General features: G+C 42.1%; 1 protein-coding gene across 16 annotated transcripts in view; it reads left to right on the top strand.

Annotated features, from left to right (window-relative positions):
- adgrl2a (adhesion G protein-coupled receptor L2a) overlaps window positions 1–13,764 on the top strand; it is a 93,382-nt gene extending 79,618 nt beyond the window's left edge. For 5 of the 16 annotated variants that reach the window (XM_046391055.1, XM_046391059.1, XM_046391057.1 and 2 more), the window contains 7 exons: window positions 2,746–2,837; window positions 5,303–5,471; window positions 5,673–5,801; window positions 6,566–6,662; window positions 8,323–8,451; window positions 9,179–9,196; window positions 11,157–13,764. In XM_046391055.1, coding sequence (XP_046247011.1) covers window positions 2,746–2,837; window positions 5,303–5,471; window positions 5,673–5,801; window positions 6,566–6,662; window positions 8,323–8,451; window positions 9,179–9,196; window positions 11,157–12,004 — 1,482 coding nt within the window. In that variant the 3' untranslated portion in view covers window positions 12,005–13,764. Of the gene's footprint in view, window positions 1–2,745; window positions 2,838–5,302; window positions 5,472–5,672; window positions 5,802–6,565; window positions 6,663–8,322; window positions 8,452–9,178; window positions 9,231–10,464; window positions 10,518–11,156 lie in introns of all 16 variants that reach the window. The other 11 variants (XM_046391061.1, XM_046391064.1, XM_046391062.1 and 8 more) reach the window with 6 other exon arrangements.
- Window positions 13,765–15,514: the final 1,750 nt, after the last annotated feature.

The following is a 15,514-nucleotide window of genomic DNA, read 5'->3' on the forward strand; positions in this document are numbered from 1 at the left end:
TTGAAAAAGGGAGGGAGTTTTTTTTTGTGTTTGTTTTTTGCCCAGCACCCACTTTGAATGTGTGAGCTTATAATTGAGGCAAAGCTATAAAAATAAAAAAGCAAACATCCATTTCTCCCTGTCTCAGCAAATGCTCTGTCAGCCACAGTTTCCTTTCCCTAAATTGGGCCCTCATTGTTTTCCAATTGCGCATTGCTTCTATTAAGATTTGCATGAAAAATACGTTCTGTAGTGGGAAAGATGATCAGGATCCCGGCGGTGATGACCGGCGAGGTAGAATCATGACCCTGTGAGGAGCTAATGTATTGTAGCAGAGCTAATGTGTGACAGGAATGAGGTTTCGCTGCGCTGTGCTCCGGCATCGCACGCTGCTCCTCTGATTCTGTGCAACAATTGACTCAAAAAGACAAAGTACTGTGGAAAGGGCCATCTCAGGGGAGCGTGCAGGAGCAAGGTTTGTCTGCACCATCCGTGACCCTGGTTTCTCTACAAATTGGCTTTGTCCTTGTCAATGAGGGGGAGAGAAAGGAAAAGAAACGGCACATGAGCAGGAGAAAAGAAGAGAAAACAGTGCTGCTTTGGCTCAGGTCTGAGTCTCCACACGCCACCCAAGCCATGTTTGCGCCAAGTAACATTGTTTTTGACCGAGGGTGGTCATGCTTTTTTGTTGTCCTTTTGTTTTCTCACTCTCTTTTCTTGCTTTTTTTTTTTTTTTTTTGAAACAGGTCCTAAATACTGACACAAAACAAAAGCCAGTAGAAGGCATTTAGATCCTTGTTCTTAGGCAGAGGTTGCCCTGTCTCTGGGCACAGAGGGTATTAGCTCCATGAAAGGGGAACATGGAAGTAATGAGTGGTGGGGGGGGAGCCATTAGTATGCTTGAGATAGCTTCAACACAAGGCCTCTTGGATCATGACACGTCGCGAGCAGTTCTTATCATCTGGACAGCTCCATCTGCACCTTTAATATTTTATCCCTGGCAGTTCATTTGGAGTTCAGTGTGTACACACACAGCCCACTTCAGAAAAAAAAAAGCTTTCTCCTTGGTCCCAGTGTGGCGAGGTGCTTCTGCATGGCTTGCAGTGATGATTCAGAGACAGAGAGACAGAATGAAGGATAGAGGCAAGGCAGCTCAGCTCTAGCAAAGGGGGGGATCCCCTCAGGAAGGGCTGCGAAAGCATGGGGGGGGGTTTGCTGTGCTGGGTTACTTGAAAGTACTGTGTCCCTCTCCTCTGTCTCATTGGATCCATGTCACCACTCAAGGCTGTGTGAAAGGTTTTTTTTTTAAAAAAAAAAAAAAAACAGTCCTCGCTCTCCTGTCCCCACCTCCCCCATCCTGCCAATGTCTGACTCATGCAGACGACTGATAGAAATAATGGCTGATAGCTGAGAAACAAAACATAGTTTCAGTGCTGTCTCTGATATAAAAGAAGGCTGGCGAGTCAGGATTTTTATTTTTTTTATTTTTTTTTATTTTTTTTATCCACAGTCGCCCCTCTCTTTTACTGCTGGGGTTATTGTGAGCGGCTCCATGGGTTGATTGCATGTGGAGGAGTGATGTATTGATCACAGGCAGTCTTTTGATAGCAGTGTGCACCAGAACACGGAGAAATTCTGTACTAGAGTGAACGGCTGTGGTCTGAGTTCAGCTCACAAAGGTCATTTGTTTATTTCACACAGAAAATGCATCTCCCTCTTTGTCTTGCTTATGCTTTGGCGTTCTAAAGGTAACACGATAACGCTGAAACTAACGCTATTGAAAAAGCTCACCTTGAAAACAGCTTTTGTTGTTTTCTTCGTTGTCTCACATGCAGCACAATAACTTACATGTATTTGTCTGCTGTATTTTTCATTTCTCTGATCCTGTGCGCTATTGGAGACACACATTTCAATTTTTCTTTCTTAGATATTCCTTGACATTATTTATACATGCCCAGCTTGCAGTACAAACACAGTCTGGTTCCTCTGCTGCCTGAGTGCATGTACATGCTGTGTCAGGGACTAGTTTGCCCCAGAATAAATGTTTTTGAAGTAAATTATTTGGAGCGGCTCCTTGCTGGCCCACCCAGCCTTTGTGTCTCTAAATCACAGTATTGATTTTTAAGGTACTGAATGAATGCGTTCAGAAACGCAGCACATAGTATCCTTGTCTCAACCTGATATGTGCCACCGGCTCCCTTAAGATTTAATACATTAAAACAAGCAAGCAAACACCATCTCCCCCATACTTTTCTGTTTCTCCTTCTGGCTCTCTTTTCATCTGTCCACACGCAAGGATCGAACAAAATATACCATGTTCCCCCAGCCTTTCGGAGCTGGTTATACCTTATAATATTTCACTATGTGCATAAAATGATATGCAGTTGTTTTGTACAAGAGAGTCTCTTATTTCTCCTGCTACTTTTCATTCCCTTCTGACTTCACCAGACTGCTGCTGTGTGGGTCTTTCTTTCTTTTTCTTTTTCTTTTTTCTTTTTTTTCTTTTACTGTGATGGATTTTAATGCATTTCCATGCTCTTATTGATATAGAATGACACTAAATTTGGCGCCAGTCGGCCCGTCTGAGCCCGGCTGGAACGATAGATGTTTATTGGATTAGTCTGTGGACATGCAGAGAACTGAAGGCTCTCCTCTTTTAATACTTATAGACAAATTAACAGTTTTTTTTTCCTCTTTCTCCCTGTCTGCTGTATCTTGAGTCATACATCTTCATGTATTAACACTGCCATTACTCTGTTTTGACAGCTCAATCTCATCTTCCTGGTCATCACAATGTACAAAATGGTGAAGCACTCCACCACCCTGAAACCAGACTCTAGCCGACTGGAGAATATAAAGTAAGTAAAGGGTCATATGCTGAACCCCCTGCATTTTCCTGCTTATCAGCAATGTAACACTGGTGCTATTCTGCCACTACCCCCAGGAAAACTAAGGCTCTTTTACTCTTGAGGTAATGATTATTTTTTCCACATCATAATTTTTCATGGGAAAATGCATTATCACCTCTATCACCAAGCCTAATTTCAGTGCTGGATAAGCAAGTGACATTAAAGGATATGGATTTTTTTTTTTTTTTTTTTTTTTAATGATCCAGATCATATGGACCATCTTCATTATTTTGACTTGGTTACACAGTTTTTCAGTCAGACATTTTGCACGACTTAGCTGTCATGATGACCGAACAGTCGTTTCGCCCTCCGTTGTTTTGCTCCAAGCCACCGGCCGCAGAATTGCACTGGCATGACACGCATCACTCTCAGGCTGCGACATAACTGTGCAACGTTAGCTCTTCTAGGGTGGGGTGCAGTGTAACAGCTACCATGTGTGTTCGCCGCTGGAACATGTCAAACTTTTTTTATAGATCCCCAAAAAAGAAGAATTTCCTTCCCTGCATAACCACCACCGCCCGACCACCAGCCTCCACCCCCCCGACCCCTTGTAGTTCAGGCTTTCTGAGTGGCCTCAACATTTATGACGTGTTTTGCTTTGGAAAGGAAGGCAACGTTTTCTGAAGCACTAATTGTTTTGTTTTGTTTTGGTTTGGTTCCTTTTTTTTTTTTTTTTTGCACTTCTGTGGAAATGATAGTCATTGCTGTTTACTGGCTTTCAGAGCATTTTCCTTTTGGATTTGTGTTGCTTGCAGCAGCGCAGCCCCTTGCCATTTTATTCCGTATTTCAACATCAGCTCTCCACTCAGGAGCAGTGGCATTGCTATTTTTTCCCATCCACTGTTTGTTATTTTTCATTTTTCTTTAATGAATGTGTGCAACATTACAACGCTGTGGTAAAACTGCAATCAGGAAGGAACAGTCAGAAAAGGGCTTATTTAGACTTGTTGGTTTATTTGAGATAGACTACTCCCTTATCAAGGAAACCGCAACGGAACACATTTACCGAACATGGTGGCGCATGGTGAGATTGGTGCGCATTCCTACTTGGATGTCGGGGTCGATTTGTCTTAAGCTTGTTTACACTGCAGAGGTACATTGTGCATCAGTAGCTGTTTCCCTGTGGTCTTTTTCTGTATGTCTTTTTGTGCCAAAGTTTTGTCAAAAAAAGTCAGTTTAGCACCAGTGTCGCTGCATGTTGCATGTCAAGGCAAAGTTAACGCACGGCCTCTCCTTTTCTCCTCTGCTGTCATTCTCCTCCTCTCTCTGTTCTGCGATCCACACCAGTAATTATCGCGTTTGTGACGGCTACTATAATACAGATTTGCCTGGGTAAGCCTTTACTATACACCTCAGACAATTTTTTTTTTTTTTACCCACACAACACCACCCACGTATTGCAGTGGCATCATTGCAAATTCAACCACAGACAATGTGGTCTGAGCAAATGTTTTACACGGGATTTTGTAACTGAATCATCAACAGCAAAACGTACAATCTCTCAGTTCTTGCTAAACGCTTAATTTCATTGCCTCCCGTGATTTCCCTTGGATCAAAGTTGAAGATATCTTACTCAAATGCCGACTAACCCACGCTGTTATGCGCTCTGATCTAATTGTGTTTCTCTCTTCCTGCTTATCATGCTCTCTAGCTATGAAGATAATAAACGGTTTATCAAGTAAGGACATGCTGCCCAGAAGTCTCCTCTTCAGCTTGTAGTTTATTCTCTCTCTTTGTTTATTCTTTCTTTCTCTGTCTTTTTTTTTTGTTTTTCAAAACCACAACTTCAAAGCTACTCATCCACTGTCCTTGTGACTGTTTGCTTTCACGATGTCCATCATCTTGAAATCCATTGTTGCTGGTGTTGCTGTTGTTGTCGTCGTTGTTGTTGTTGTTGTTGCGTGTTTGAGCACCGAACTGTGACCACTGCTGGTGTCTGAAGGCTCCACAGGACCTTCACACACGAGGTGGAGGAATCTCCTTTTTTCCTTGAACTCTTTCCACATCTGCCCAGTTCCGATAACACGCTCACTAGATAAACATTTAGTATATTAGGAAGATTTTGAGTGTTAAATGCTTCTTTTATCTTGTTTTTAAAGACACCGTGTTTTCTGATGATGCTGTTCTGTATGTTCTAACGTGTAAATAGTTATTTACAGAAAACCAGATGAGGGTGTTTTGCCTTTCAATGGCAAGAACTGCATTCAAGTTTTGGGCTGGCAGTGTGTGTAGATGGAGGGGTGGGGAGCCTGGGGATGTAAGGATGGTATAGGTGCCGTTTGTCATTTTATTGTTTTCCTCTCACCTGGATTACAGCTTTTTTCCCTAGTTTTTCACAGTTAAGGTGATTGAAAAGCCCACCTAAGTGCCTCTCATGTTGTATTTGTCCTCCTTTTTTTGTTTCTTTCCTTAAGATCCTGGGTCATGGGAGCCTTCGCTTTGTTGTGTCTGCTGGGTCTCACGTGGTCTTTCGGTCTCTTCTTCATCAACGAGGCTTCGATTGTCATGGCGTACCTCTTCACTATCTTCAACACCTTCCAAGGAATGTTTATCTTCATCTTCCACTGCCTCCTCCAGAAAAAAGTGAGTTTCTCATTTTCCGCAGTGCTCAAAGACAGCGATTTTTCTTTCAAGGTGAAACACTTCTGAATATGAATGCAACCAGCATCAAGAATTCACAGAGCGCCACACGCTGATATAAAGAAGCCGCTCGCTTCAAGATCTTGGCTAAGTCATGTGTAAAGTCAACAATGTATGTAAACGCCGAGCTGTTTACTCACGCAGGTCCGCAAAGAGTACAGCAAGTGCTTCCGCCACACGTACTGCTGCGGAGGGCTGCCGACCGAGAGCTCGCACGGTTCTGCAAAGACTTCCACCACACGGACCAGCGCTCGCTACTCCTCTGGTACACAGGTAGACCAGCTGCTTCGTACAGCCAGAGACTCACCGAGTGTCAACACAGAGCAGAATACAGTGTTTCTGCACACACACACACACACACATTCCTCATACAGTTCATTTGTATTGTTAAGAACCCCACAGTTTAAACATTCGCACATGATGAATCTACTTTCATCATGAGCATGCAGGTATGGCACCAAATCAATGCACCTCATGCATTTTAGTTTCAGATGTAGCTTCAGAGACACAAACATTGTGCCATATTTTACAAGCAATATCTGCTGTACTGCATGAGTGCCTTTCTTCTGTTCTGCCCCCTTTAGCACTTGCTTTTATCTTTTTTCTCACTAACGTCATGTGCATGGGAAAAGGTACTGCGCTGCTTAAAGAGCATTGCAAGCACATTTTACTATGTGGGAAAGCCCGAAGTTGCAACCAAACAAAAAACATTTGCTCGATCCCTTTCTTATTAAAGGCTAATGGGCCTTATTAGACAATACCTCCAGATGCACGGTGCTTATAGAGAAACATCCCTATCATACTTAAACCTCCAGCCTTATTCGGGATACTCATGACTGGAGCTGAAGTCACTCAAGAGCTGACTTACATAAAATTAGTTCTGAGCATTAGAGTTGCCTTTTCCTCACTGCAGTACTAGTAGGCATGTGAGGAGTGTCAAAGCCAGTAGTATGCACATAGAAAATAAATGGAAGTTGATCTGGGATGTGAGCGGGCTTGTTTAAAGTCCTAATTACTGTCCCTTGTTGACCTGACAGAGTCGTATCAGGAGAATGTGGAATGACACCGTAAGAAAACAATCTGAGTCCTCCTTTATCTCAGGTGACATCAACAGCACCTCCACCCTTAACCAAGGTCAGTTCACACCTCATTTCTCTCCACATGCACACCTATGCACACATTTCATCATCCAGCTATTAATACCTCCTTCAGGTTCCAATGATCCCACACCGCCATTGAGGATCCTATGCTGGTAGTTATAATAAATGCCTTCAGCTTGAAAAGACTGAGCTGTATGGTGAAAAGGGAGAAAAAAAAAGACCTAGGCCTTTAGTCTTGTCTCTCTGTTCTGCCAGTTAGGGATTACAAAAATCCGTCCTCAAATACTGTGCGCTGTCATTCTGGCCGGTAACGTCACTCTTAAATTGGGGCAAAGCTAGAAGAGTGGGTTTTTTTTTGTTTTTTTATTTAAGCGCTGGCTGTCTAAAGTTCATACCCAGACTCTGGGGAAACACAGACAAAACTGAAAACAGCGGAGGGGGTATTTTAGAAAAATCTTGACACGCAGAGAGGCCATTTGTTGCCTGGCATGTGAGGTGCCCTCTGTTACTTTACAGGGGGATTTATGATGGAGGGAGGGCAAAAAAAAAAAAAAACTTTCATTTATTATTTAGCTTGAGCACAAATATGATGATGAGAAGATGATGTTCAACTCTGGCTGACCTGGAGTGCTTAGTGTGTTGTTAGGCTTTCTGCTGCCTCTGAGTTGGTTTTTCGAGCATGCGGGGGAAGAGAGTTTACACCGAGGTAGTCTGACTTCAGTCCTTCCTCTGCCCTTCTCTGACTCCTGTCGCTGCCACCCTTTGCCTGCTCTTTCTTTTTCGCTGTCAGTTTCAAGGCAAAACATTAGACCCTCTGAAGCACATTTTCTCTAAATCAGTTACAATATGGAGCAGGACTCTTTTTTTCCCCCCGCCCCTGCAAAACCGCTTCCTGCAGATGTTAATGTAAAGGTTGGATATTGATCACTCCGGGGTGTAGTAGCCTAGTTACCCTGTAGAGTCAGTGCACTAAAGGAGGGCTGTATCTCCTGGAAGCACTTCCCTGTCATTAAAAACATCCCTGGAGACTTCCCAACATGACAGATGGCATTTAACACAGGTGATAAATGGCAATGGAAATACCTCAGATCACTAAAACAAACCACAAGCTTGGGGAAGAAATAAAAGGAAGATGAGGTTTGGAAGGCAATGACCAAATTTGAATCGGAATAAAGATTTTGATAGCAAAACTTGGAAGGACTCTGTCTCTTTGTCTTAGGGGAGATTTTATTTTTGGACCTACTTCAGACAGTAAAACATTTTTACCAATCACAGAGATGCAGGATGCTATTTTTGAAAAATTGTATTTGTTCAAAATATTAAGTAAATATGACTTATGAAAAGCACTGGTGACAGGATGCAATAATGAGCTCAGTGGGTTGAAAATTGGTTCATAAATTAATGAGTTATGAATGATCCACAGCATGCATAACAAATTAACTTGAAAGTTTAAAATCCTGTGAACTTAAGTTGATAAATGTGAGGAAGGCGCACAAGCTGCATATTTCTGGAACGAGCAGAAGAAGCTGGTTTTCTTGCCTCTCCCTGCTTCCCTCTCAAACTCTGCATTCTCAACCTCAAAGTAAACTTCACTCAGACACCCTGGATGACACCATATGCTTAAACAAAATGTCCTTAAATTCTTTTCTTCGTGAAACTTTCATATCTGCTTCTCTTCTGTCTTGCCACTCCAGGAATGACCGGGAATTACCTACTAACAAATCCTCTTCTTCGACCACAAGGCACTAACAACCCTTATAACACCTTACTGGCTGAGACAGTCGTATGTAACACCCCCACGGCTCCAGTGTTTAACTCGCCAGGTGTGCTTACTGAATACTTTCACCTGCATTCAGCCTTTTCTTCTCTCTCTCTCTCTCTCTCTCTCTCTCTCTCTCTCTCTCTCTCTCTCTGTCTCCTCTTTTTTCTCTCCCTCTTTGTCTCTCCAGTTGAGTATACAGCAGGCCAAGTGAACAGCAGGATGTTCTGCAGTATCGCCTTTCCTTCTGAATCATTGTCTCCCAAATACTTGATACACTACATCCTGTGTGTGTGTGTGTGTGCGCGTGTGTGTGTGTAAAACGTGCACTTGTTTTCATGTGGGACGGAGAGATGTTTGCGGTTCTTCTCAATCCATCCTCTGTGTTCTCATATTTCTCTTATCCGAACTCTGAACGGGACATAATGATTAAGATGGGAAGGAGATGATGCATGCTCTGCCTTGCAATAATGTAAACAGTGGTGAAGCCGTAGGATAAACTGCATGATTATTAAGATTTATTCTCGTGAATTCATCAGGTGATTTGTTATTTTGGGGGGGGGTTAGAGGGAAACGTGTTAAACTGCAAGATCTATGTTACTACTACAGAGCTCCTTAAAGCAACGTTTGCATTAAGTTGTCTGTGTGTAGATAGATGTAGTCTTTCAGTTAGCTTTTAAGCGTGTATCACACTGTTAAGACTGTGCTGCCATTATGTGTGCTATTCTATTTTGAAACTGAAATGGCATCTTTTGTCATGTTTTGTGCTTTTCCCTTGTGCTTCCCTCTAGTGACCTACAGAGAGACAAGTATGGGAGTAAAACTTAACTTTGCCTATCAAATGTAAATTTTTTTCAGCATGCTTATTAAAAACAACCAAAACCCTGGCACAATCACTGGTTTACTTTAGGCCATTAACACACACTCAGTGAGCAAGTGGTTCACAAAATTATCCACCCAAATTCTGCTCTAATTTGAAAACAAACGAAAGATTTCCTCTTTAGCCATTTGAAGTCTTCTCCAAGATCTGACGGCTTTATCGCAAATGCCCAATACTCTGCTTCTCTCTCTTCTGCTTAATTTGTGATTTTTAACAAACCAAAAAGGTGTTGCTTTTCCTGGCAGATTGGAGCATTTATCAGAGAGATTTTTGTTTGTTTTACTTTCTTTTTCTGTTTTCTTTTCTTCCCAAATGTCTGTCCTCCTGTGGCATTCGGCAGTCTCAGTGTCCAGTAGTATTCCCCTCACACCTTTCCAGACAACACCTGTCTGGACACTAAATTGCCTCCTGGCAGGCATAAGCACAAGACTTCATGGCAGCAGCTGTTAAATTTTCCTTGTTTGCTTTTTCTTTCTTTCTTTTTTTTTTTTTACATACATTTATTAACATCATTTCCCCTTAATTCTCCACTAGACTGTGTAAAGAAACAGCACTTTTCACATGCTTCCAATAATCACAATGACTCCCCCTTTTTTGTGACAAAGACAAATGTTGCTGCAAAATATCCCGTTAGTCTTCATCTTAATTTTTTACATGTGTTGTTCTATGAGGAAGCACATCAGCCACAACAGAGCAAATCTTTCCTTTATCTCCTCTCTCAATCATGGCATAACTAATATTTATCCTTTTCGCTGCCGTTTTCCATGACCTCCATGCTTTGAGAAATTCCTAACATGACTGCGTCTGACCTCTGCAGCGGCTGTGTTATTCTTGAGCTGTTCTGCTCGTGACCGGGGTCTCACTGGGAACTGTCACTGTGACGGATGCCAAGTGCTGGGCTGCGGGCAAGCTCTGACCTTTGCCAGCCTTGGGTAGACAAGCTGCCCACTAATGGACAGAAAGTGTACCAGCACAAACAACCCCCTCCCCACCAAAAAAAAAAAAAAAATCGGCCAAAAAGTAGCTGTTGGCATTGTAATTCATAAAGTAAAAGCTATTTAATGCTTGCTTGTTTCATTTGCTGAACCCTTGCTCTCGCTAATTTGCAGTTAAGACTTTTAATTTATGTTTTGTTGTTCTTTTGAGTGATTCTTCTTCATGTTACAATAAATCATTTTACTTTCTTTTGTACATCAGCTGCTCTTAGACCAGATAGCCTGAGCAGACAGACATGATGTGAGTTGTCTAAAGTGAGTCTTTTCACCTGCTGTGTGTGGTGATGGTGGAGTGCTGCTTGTGGGCTCCCCCCTTGTAGTGAGAACAAAGATGGCTGCCCCATGTTGATACATGACTACTTTCCCTTTCTGTCTTTGTCATCTTTTCCCATCTCTGTCCTTTTCTTTCCCTTTGGCACATCCAACCTATTAGTTGCTAGAAAACCTGCAAGTGTTGTAGCTTACCCGTTTGTGGCTTCATACTTGTGGACATCTACTTTTGCCCTGTGTGTTGTGATGGTGATTACTGTTACAGTTTGTTTGTTTGTTTGTTTGGTTTTTTTTAATGTTGTTTGGGATCTTTTTCATTGCTTTGTCACTTTTGTGGCAGACTAAATTGCACAAAATACACTGCTTAGTATAAAGCAATTTTCAAAAGGGAAAGTCAAAATGTATATGTGAGAAAGTAAAATGATTTCTCATTGCAAGTAGTGCATGCTTATATACTGTATGTTTGAGATTGCGCCTAACTAACAGATTTACGGCATGGCTTAATTTGACTTGAGCCTTCTATGTGAAACTGCATCCTGAACAGCATTAAACTTTCTCTTATTTTTTTAATTGCCATTGGTGTCGACTAATATAAAATCCCCTCACGGGTTCCTCTCTTTCCAGGGCATTCACTGAACAATGCGATGAGGGATACAAGTGCAATGGATACTCTACCGCTAAATGGTAACTTTAACAATAGCTACTCACTCCGCAATGGGGACTTTGGCGACAGCGTGCAGGTAGTAGACTGCGGCCTCAGTCTGGACGATGCTGCCTTTGAGAAAATGATCATCTCCGAGCTAGTACACAACAACCTGCGTGCCTGTAACAAAAGCCACCAACAGCAACAGCAGCAGCACCCCAGTTTACATCATCCGCCCCATCACCAGCAGCCCCCGCAGTACCACCATCACCCCCACGTGGAGCGGGCTCCGCCCAAGGTGACGGTGGTAGGCGGCAGCAGCAGCGAAGATGACGCTATCGTCGCTGATGCTTCGTCTTTGGTGCACATGGGTGACACAGTGGGCCTTGAGCTGCACCATCAGCAGGAGCTGGAGGCGCCGCTCATCCCGCAGCGGACTCACTCGCTTCTGTATGCACCCCAGAAGAAGGTGAGGACCGATGGGGCAGTCGATACCTTTGTCAGCGAGCTGACACCCACCGCCGCCGACGATAGTCTGCAGTCCCCTAACAGAGACTCCTTGTACACTAGTATGCCTAATCTGAGGGACTCTCCATGCCCCGAGAGCAGCCCTGAAGTGGTGGAGGATCTGTCCCCATCCAAGGGGAGTGAGAATGAGGAGGTTTACTACAAGAGCATGCCTAATTTAGGGGCTGGCCACCAGCTCCAAGCCTACTACCAGATAGGCCGAGGGAGCAGCGATGGTTACATTATTCCTATTACTACAGAGGGCTGCGTCCCTGAAGGCGATGTACGGGAAGGACAGATGCAGTTAGTGACAAGCCTTTAAATGTATTTAAATCATCCCCAAAGTTCTTCTCGCCCTTTTGCAGCCCAGACCTCTTGGAGGACACACAAGTGAAGGGGAAGGGGAGTGTTTGTTTTATTTTCGAAGAGAGCCAAGAAGCTCCGTCACACTCACTAGCCATTTACCAACCGTGCTCCTCCTCCTTCAGCTGCCATCTCCTGCTCCCCTAACACGCCTCCCTTCCTCCCCTCTCTGCAGACCAACAGACTTGGTGCATAGCGATGGCAGTGCAAAGTTTCGGTGAGACTGTACATAAATGCAGAGTCGAATTTCAATTTTAAGAGACAAGCCAACTATGTATTTAAATGTGCTGCTGCTGTTGAATAATTGAGAAAATTTTAAGGTACGAAAATTAAAAAAAAAAAAAAAAGACAAAAAACAAAAAAAAACGAGGAAACATTACTGGCTACATCAGATCAGCAACTTCCCGGTCAAAATATTGTACATACACTCCCCAACATCCTTGTTGAAGCCTGTTTTTTTGTTTGTTTGTTTGTTTGTTTTTTGAATTATTGTAAACGAAACAACACCCCTGGACCAGGACATGGACTTTGTTTGTAAAATGATCCTGATCAAACTGTTAGAAAAGGAGTATCAGCTCCTGGCATCCCAGAGTCTCCATCACCATGAAGTTTGGATTGTATAACCACTAGCAATCAAGCCCCTGGCCTTATATTTTCTCAACTGTACATTGAACTGTTGTCAAGGAAAATGGCTAAAATATATATTTTGTTGTATTGCTAGCGTAAAATAAAAAATCATGGGAAACCGTAAATATGAAGAAACCTCTTAATTGCAAAATTTAACATTTGAGAGACTATTGTGTAGAAGTTGCACATATGTTATACAGCGTGTTAATGGTTCCAACACTTCATTCATGGTAGTGTATTTGAACGTAAAGGCTTTTGAAAAGTAAGGAGGATTCGATGCATTATCACCTTTTCCACTTGTGAACAGTGTTTTTTGCTTATTGAGTTCCATCGTTACCGCCCATTGAAATATATCTATTTGATTTTGCCAAAGTATCATTACTTAAGTAGAATGGGAATGCAAATACCCAGTTAAAGTGATTTATGCATTGCACAGTTTTTTTGTGTAACTCTGAATGAAATAGATCTTTTTAACAGTCATGGCAGAGTAAAGGGGAAGCAAAAATGAAACTGACTTTTGACAATAAAGTTTCTATCATAAATGTAGTTGTTCCGCCTGGTTTGGACATTTTATTTATTGAAATCTTTCCAAAAAATTAATGGGAAATGTGTGAATATTTTCCAGCACTGGTATACATGCTGTACTGTAGCTCATGTTTTCTATGTAAACATGTTACCAAGGGGCTCATCACTTAAGACTGATGTAAAGTTCAACACTTGTTTAACAAATAAAATAAATGTGAGATTTTTTGTCAATTGCCAGTTGCTTTTTAATGGTTTGTGTTTTTGGTACTATTTGAGAAAATAAGTTTTAATTATTTTGCTATGGACAAAACACACTTTTGACTCAGGTTATAAGTAAGTCCCGAGCACCTTGAAAGGTAAAATGGTGAATTTGTTTTCTGAGGGATTTATTTGCTTTTTGTTCTGCTTTTTCTTCCATCGCTGCAGAGTAGAGAGAACTCCTTTCACCGTATGTGTTAGAGAAGCCAAATCTTTCCATGTGATTCAAAGATGAGAAACTCAGGTAGGAAAATTGCATTGTAAATGTTCTTCTGTGTGGTTGTAACTCTAATAAAGGCTCAAAAATGACACTGGTTCACAGCATTGTCCACTTAGTATATTTTGAATGAACACTAGTCGTGGCACCATTAGAAAGCCTTGTAACTACAGAAATCTTGCAAGATGTTGGCTTTAATGACGTGCTCGACTGGAAACGTGTCCGTGGACCTAACAAGGGGTCAGCGTTACACTTGGCTGCGGTTGTAGAAATATGTTATACGTAATATGTTCGAGTATGACACATATTTGCTCCAATTAATGTCTGCTGCTGCTGAAGCCCACAGTCATTTCTTGTACAGTTTATGCCTCAGGTAATGCTAATTTACGAAGCATTTTTAATACAACATCAGTTGAGACAGAGTGACAGCTCTCAGCGGGGTAGCTGGAAATCGCACTGTTTACCATTTGGCACTGAAGGAAATGACTCAGAACTTAGCAAGAATGCACTTTATGTCAGAGCTGGTGAACATAATGCTGTGTGGGCTATGTGTTGTTTTGACTTTTTTTCCACAATTATGTGACATTTTGTGCAATTATCTGAGGCTACAAATTGTCAGAGAAGAATTATGTTCTTTCTTGTGATCTCTTGTACAGACCTCTTAAATGCCAGTTAGGAATCAAGTGTTGAGGTGATTGTTGACTGCTGAAAATGGCAGACATAATGACGTGCATAACAGTGACAGAAAAAGAAAATTATATTGATTTCCGTCCTGCATGTAAAACGTGCAGCAACATTTTATGTGTGTATGAGAGCCCAAATCTTTGAACATGTAGCATTAAAACCAATCCCTTTTTTAATAATTATGAATACCATAAATGTGAAATATTCTCTTTGGCAGCAAAAAAAACCCCAAAACAAACTAAATTGGAAAAAAAGCAATTTCAAGAGTTAAATCATGTTAATGTGACATGGCTCATCCCACACTAACAGAATGCTGGGTTAAACTTAAACAAAATTTGCTCAGCACTGAAACAGCAAAAGCAAATGTCTCTTTGTCAGAAGTTATTCTAACCTGAGAGAGATGGTCTTTGCTCATTGTTTTTGAGAGCGTAAATCTCTTAAGTCACATCTCAAGAGCATCTTGTTGACCTGACATGGAAAAGACGATTGTTCATTGCAGGATTCTCTTTAAACTGTAAGTTTAATGAAGTAGGCAGTCACCCTCCTCAGATACAGATAAATAATTGCCAACCCTTTCCTGACTCCTCTCTCTAACTGCAGTTTGTTTATCCTAACACAGTGACCTTAGACATGGAGAAACTCAACTGGTAAGCAGGTTTATTTTCATTATTAAAGGCAGGGAAATCCGATCTTGGATTGGCTGTTTGTCTGACAGTGAATGTGGACTGGGCACCCTCTAGCTTTGCGTGTGGCCTTCTCACTGTGCAAGAGCCTCTCTAATTCCCCGTCTTTTGCTGAGGGAGAGACTCGCCCTTTGTCAAACATTGATTCAGAAGTAGGCCAGGAGCCGAGGGGCTGAGAGCTCGCCTGCTCCCACAGAGGAGTGAGTCTGTCCCTGGAAGCCGAGGTAGAGAATACTGTCAGCAGAATGGAGGTGAAATTGCTAAAGACGGATGTGTTATTGACTAAACAGAGGCATGAGTCTAATGCGTGACCAAACATGGGTATTTATGATTGTCGAGTTAGAGGTAACTCTCAGGATCCAAGGAATTTCTGTTGGATATGATGCAATTGCATGAAAGAGATTTTCCTGTTGATGAAAGACTGTGTGTGTGTGTGTGTGTGTGTGGATGTGTATTCCCATAGCTGTGGGCACAA

The sequence above is a fragment of the Scatophagus argus genome, chromosome 6 (assembly GCF_020382885.2).
Source record: "Scatophagus argus isolate fScaArg1 chromosome 6, fScaArg1.pri, whole genome shotgun sequence".
NCBI lineage: Eukaryota > Metazoa > Chordata > Actinopteri > Scatophagidae > Scatophagus > Scatophagus argus.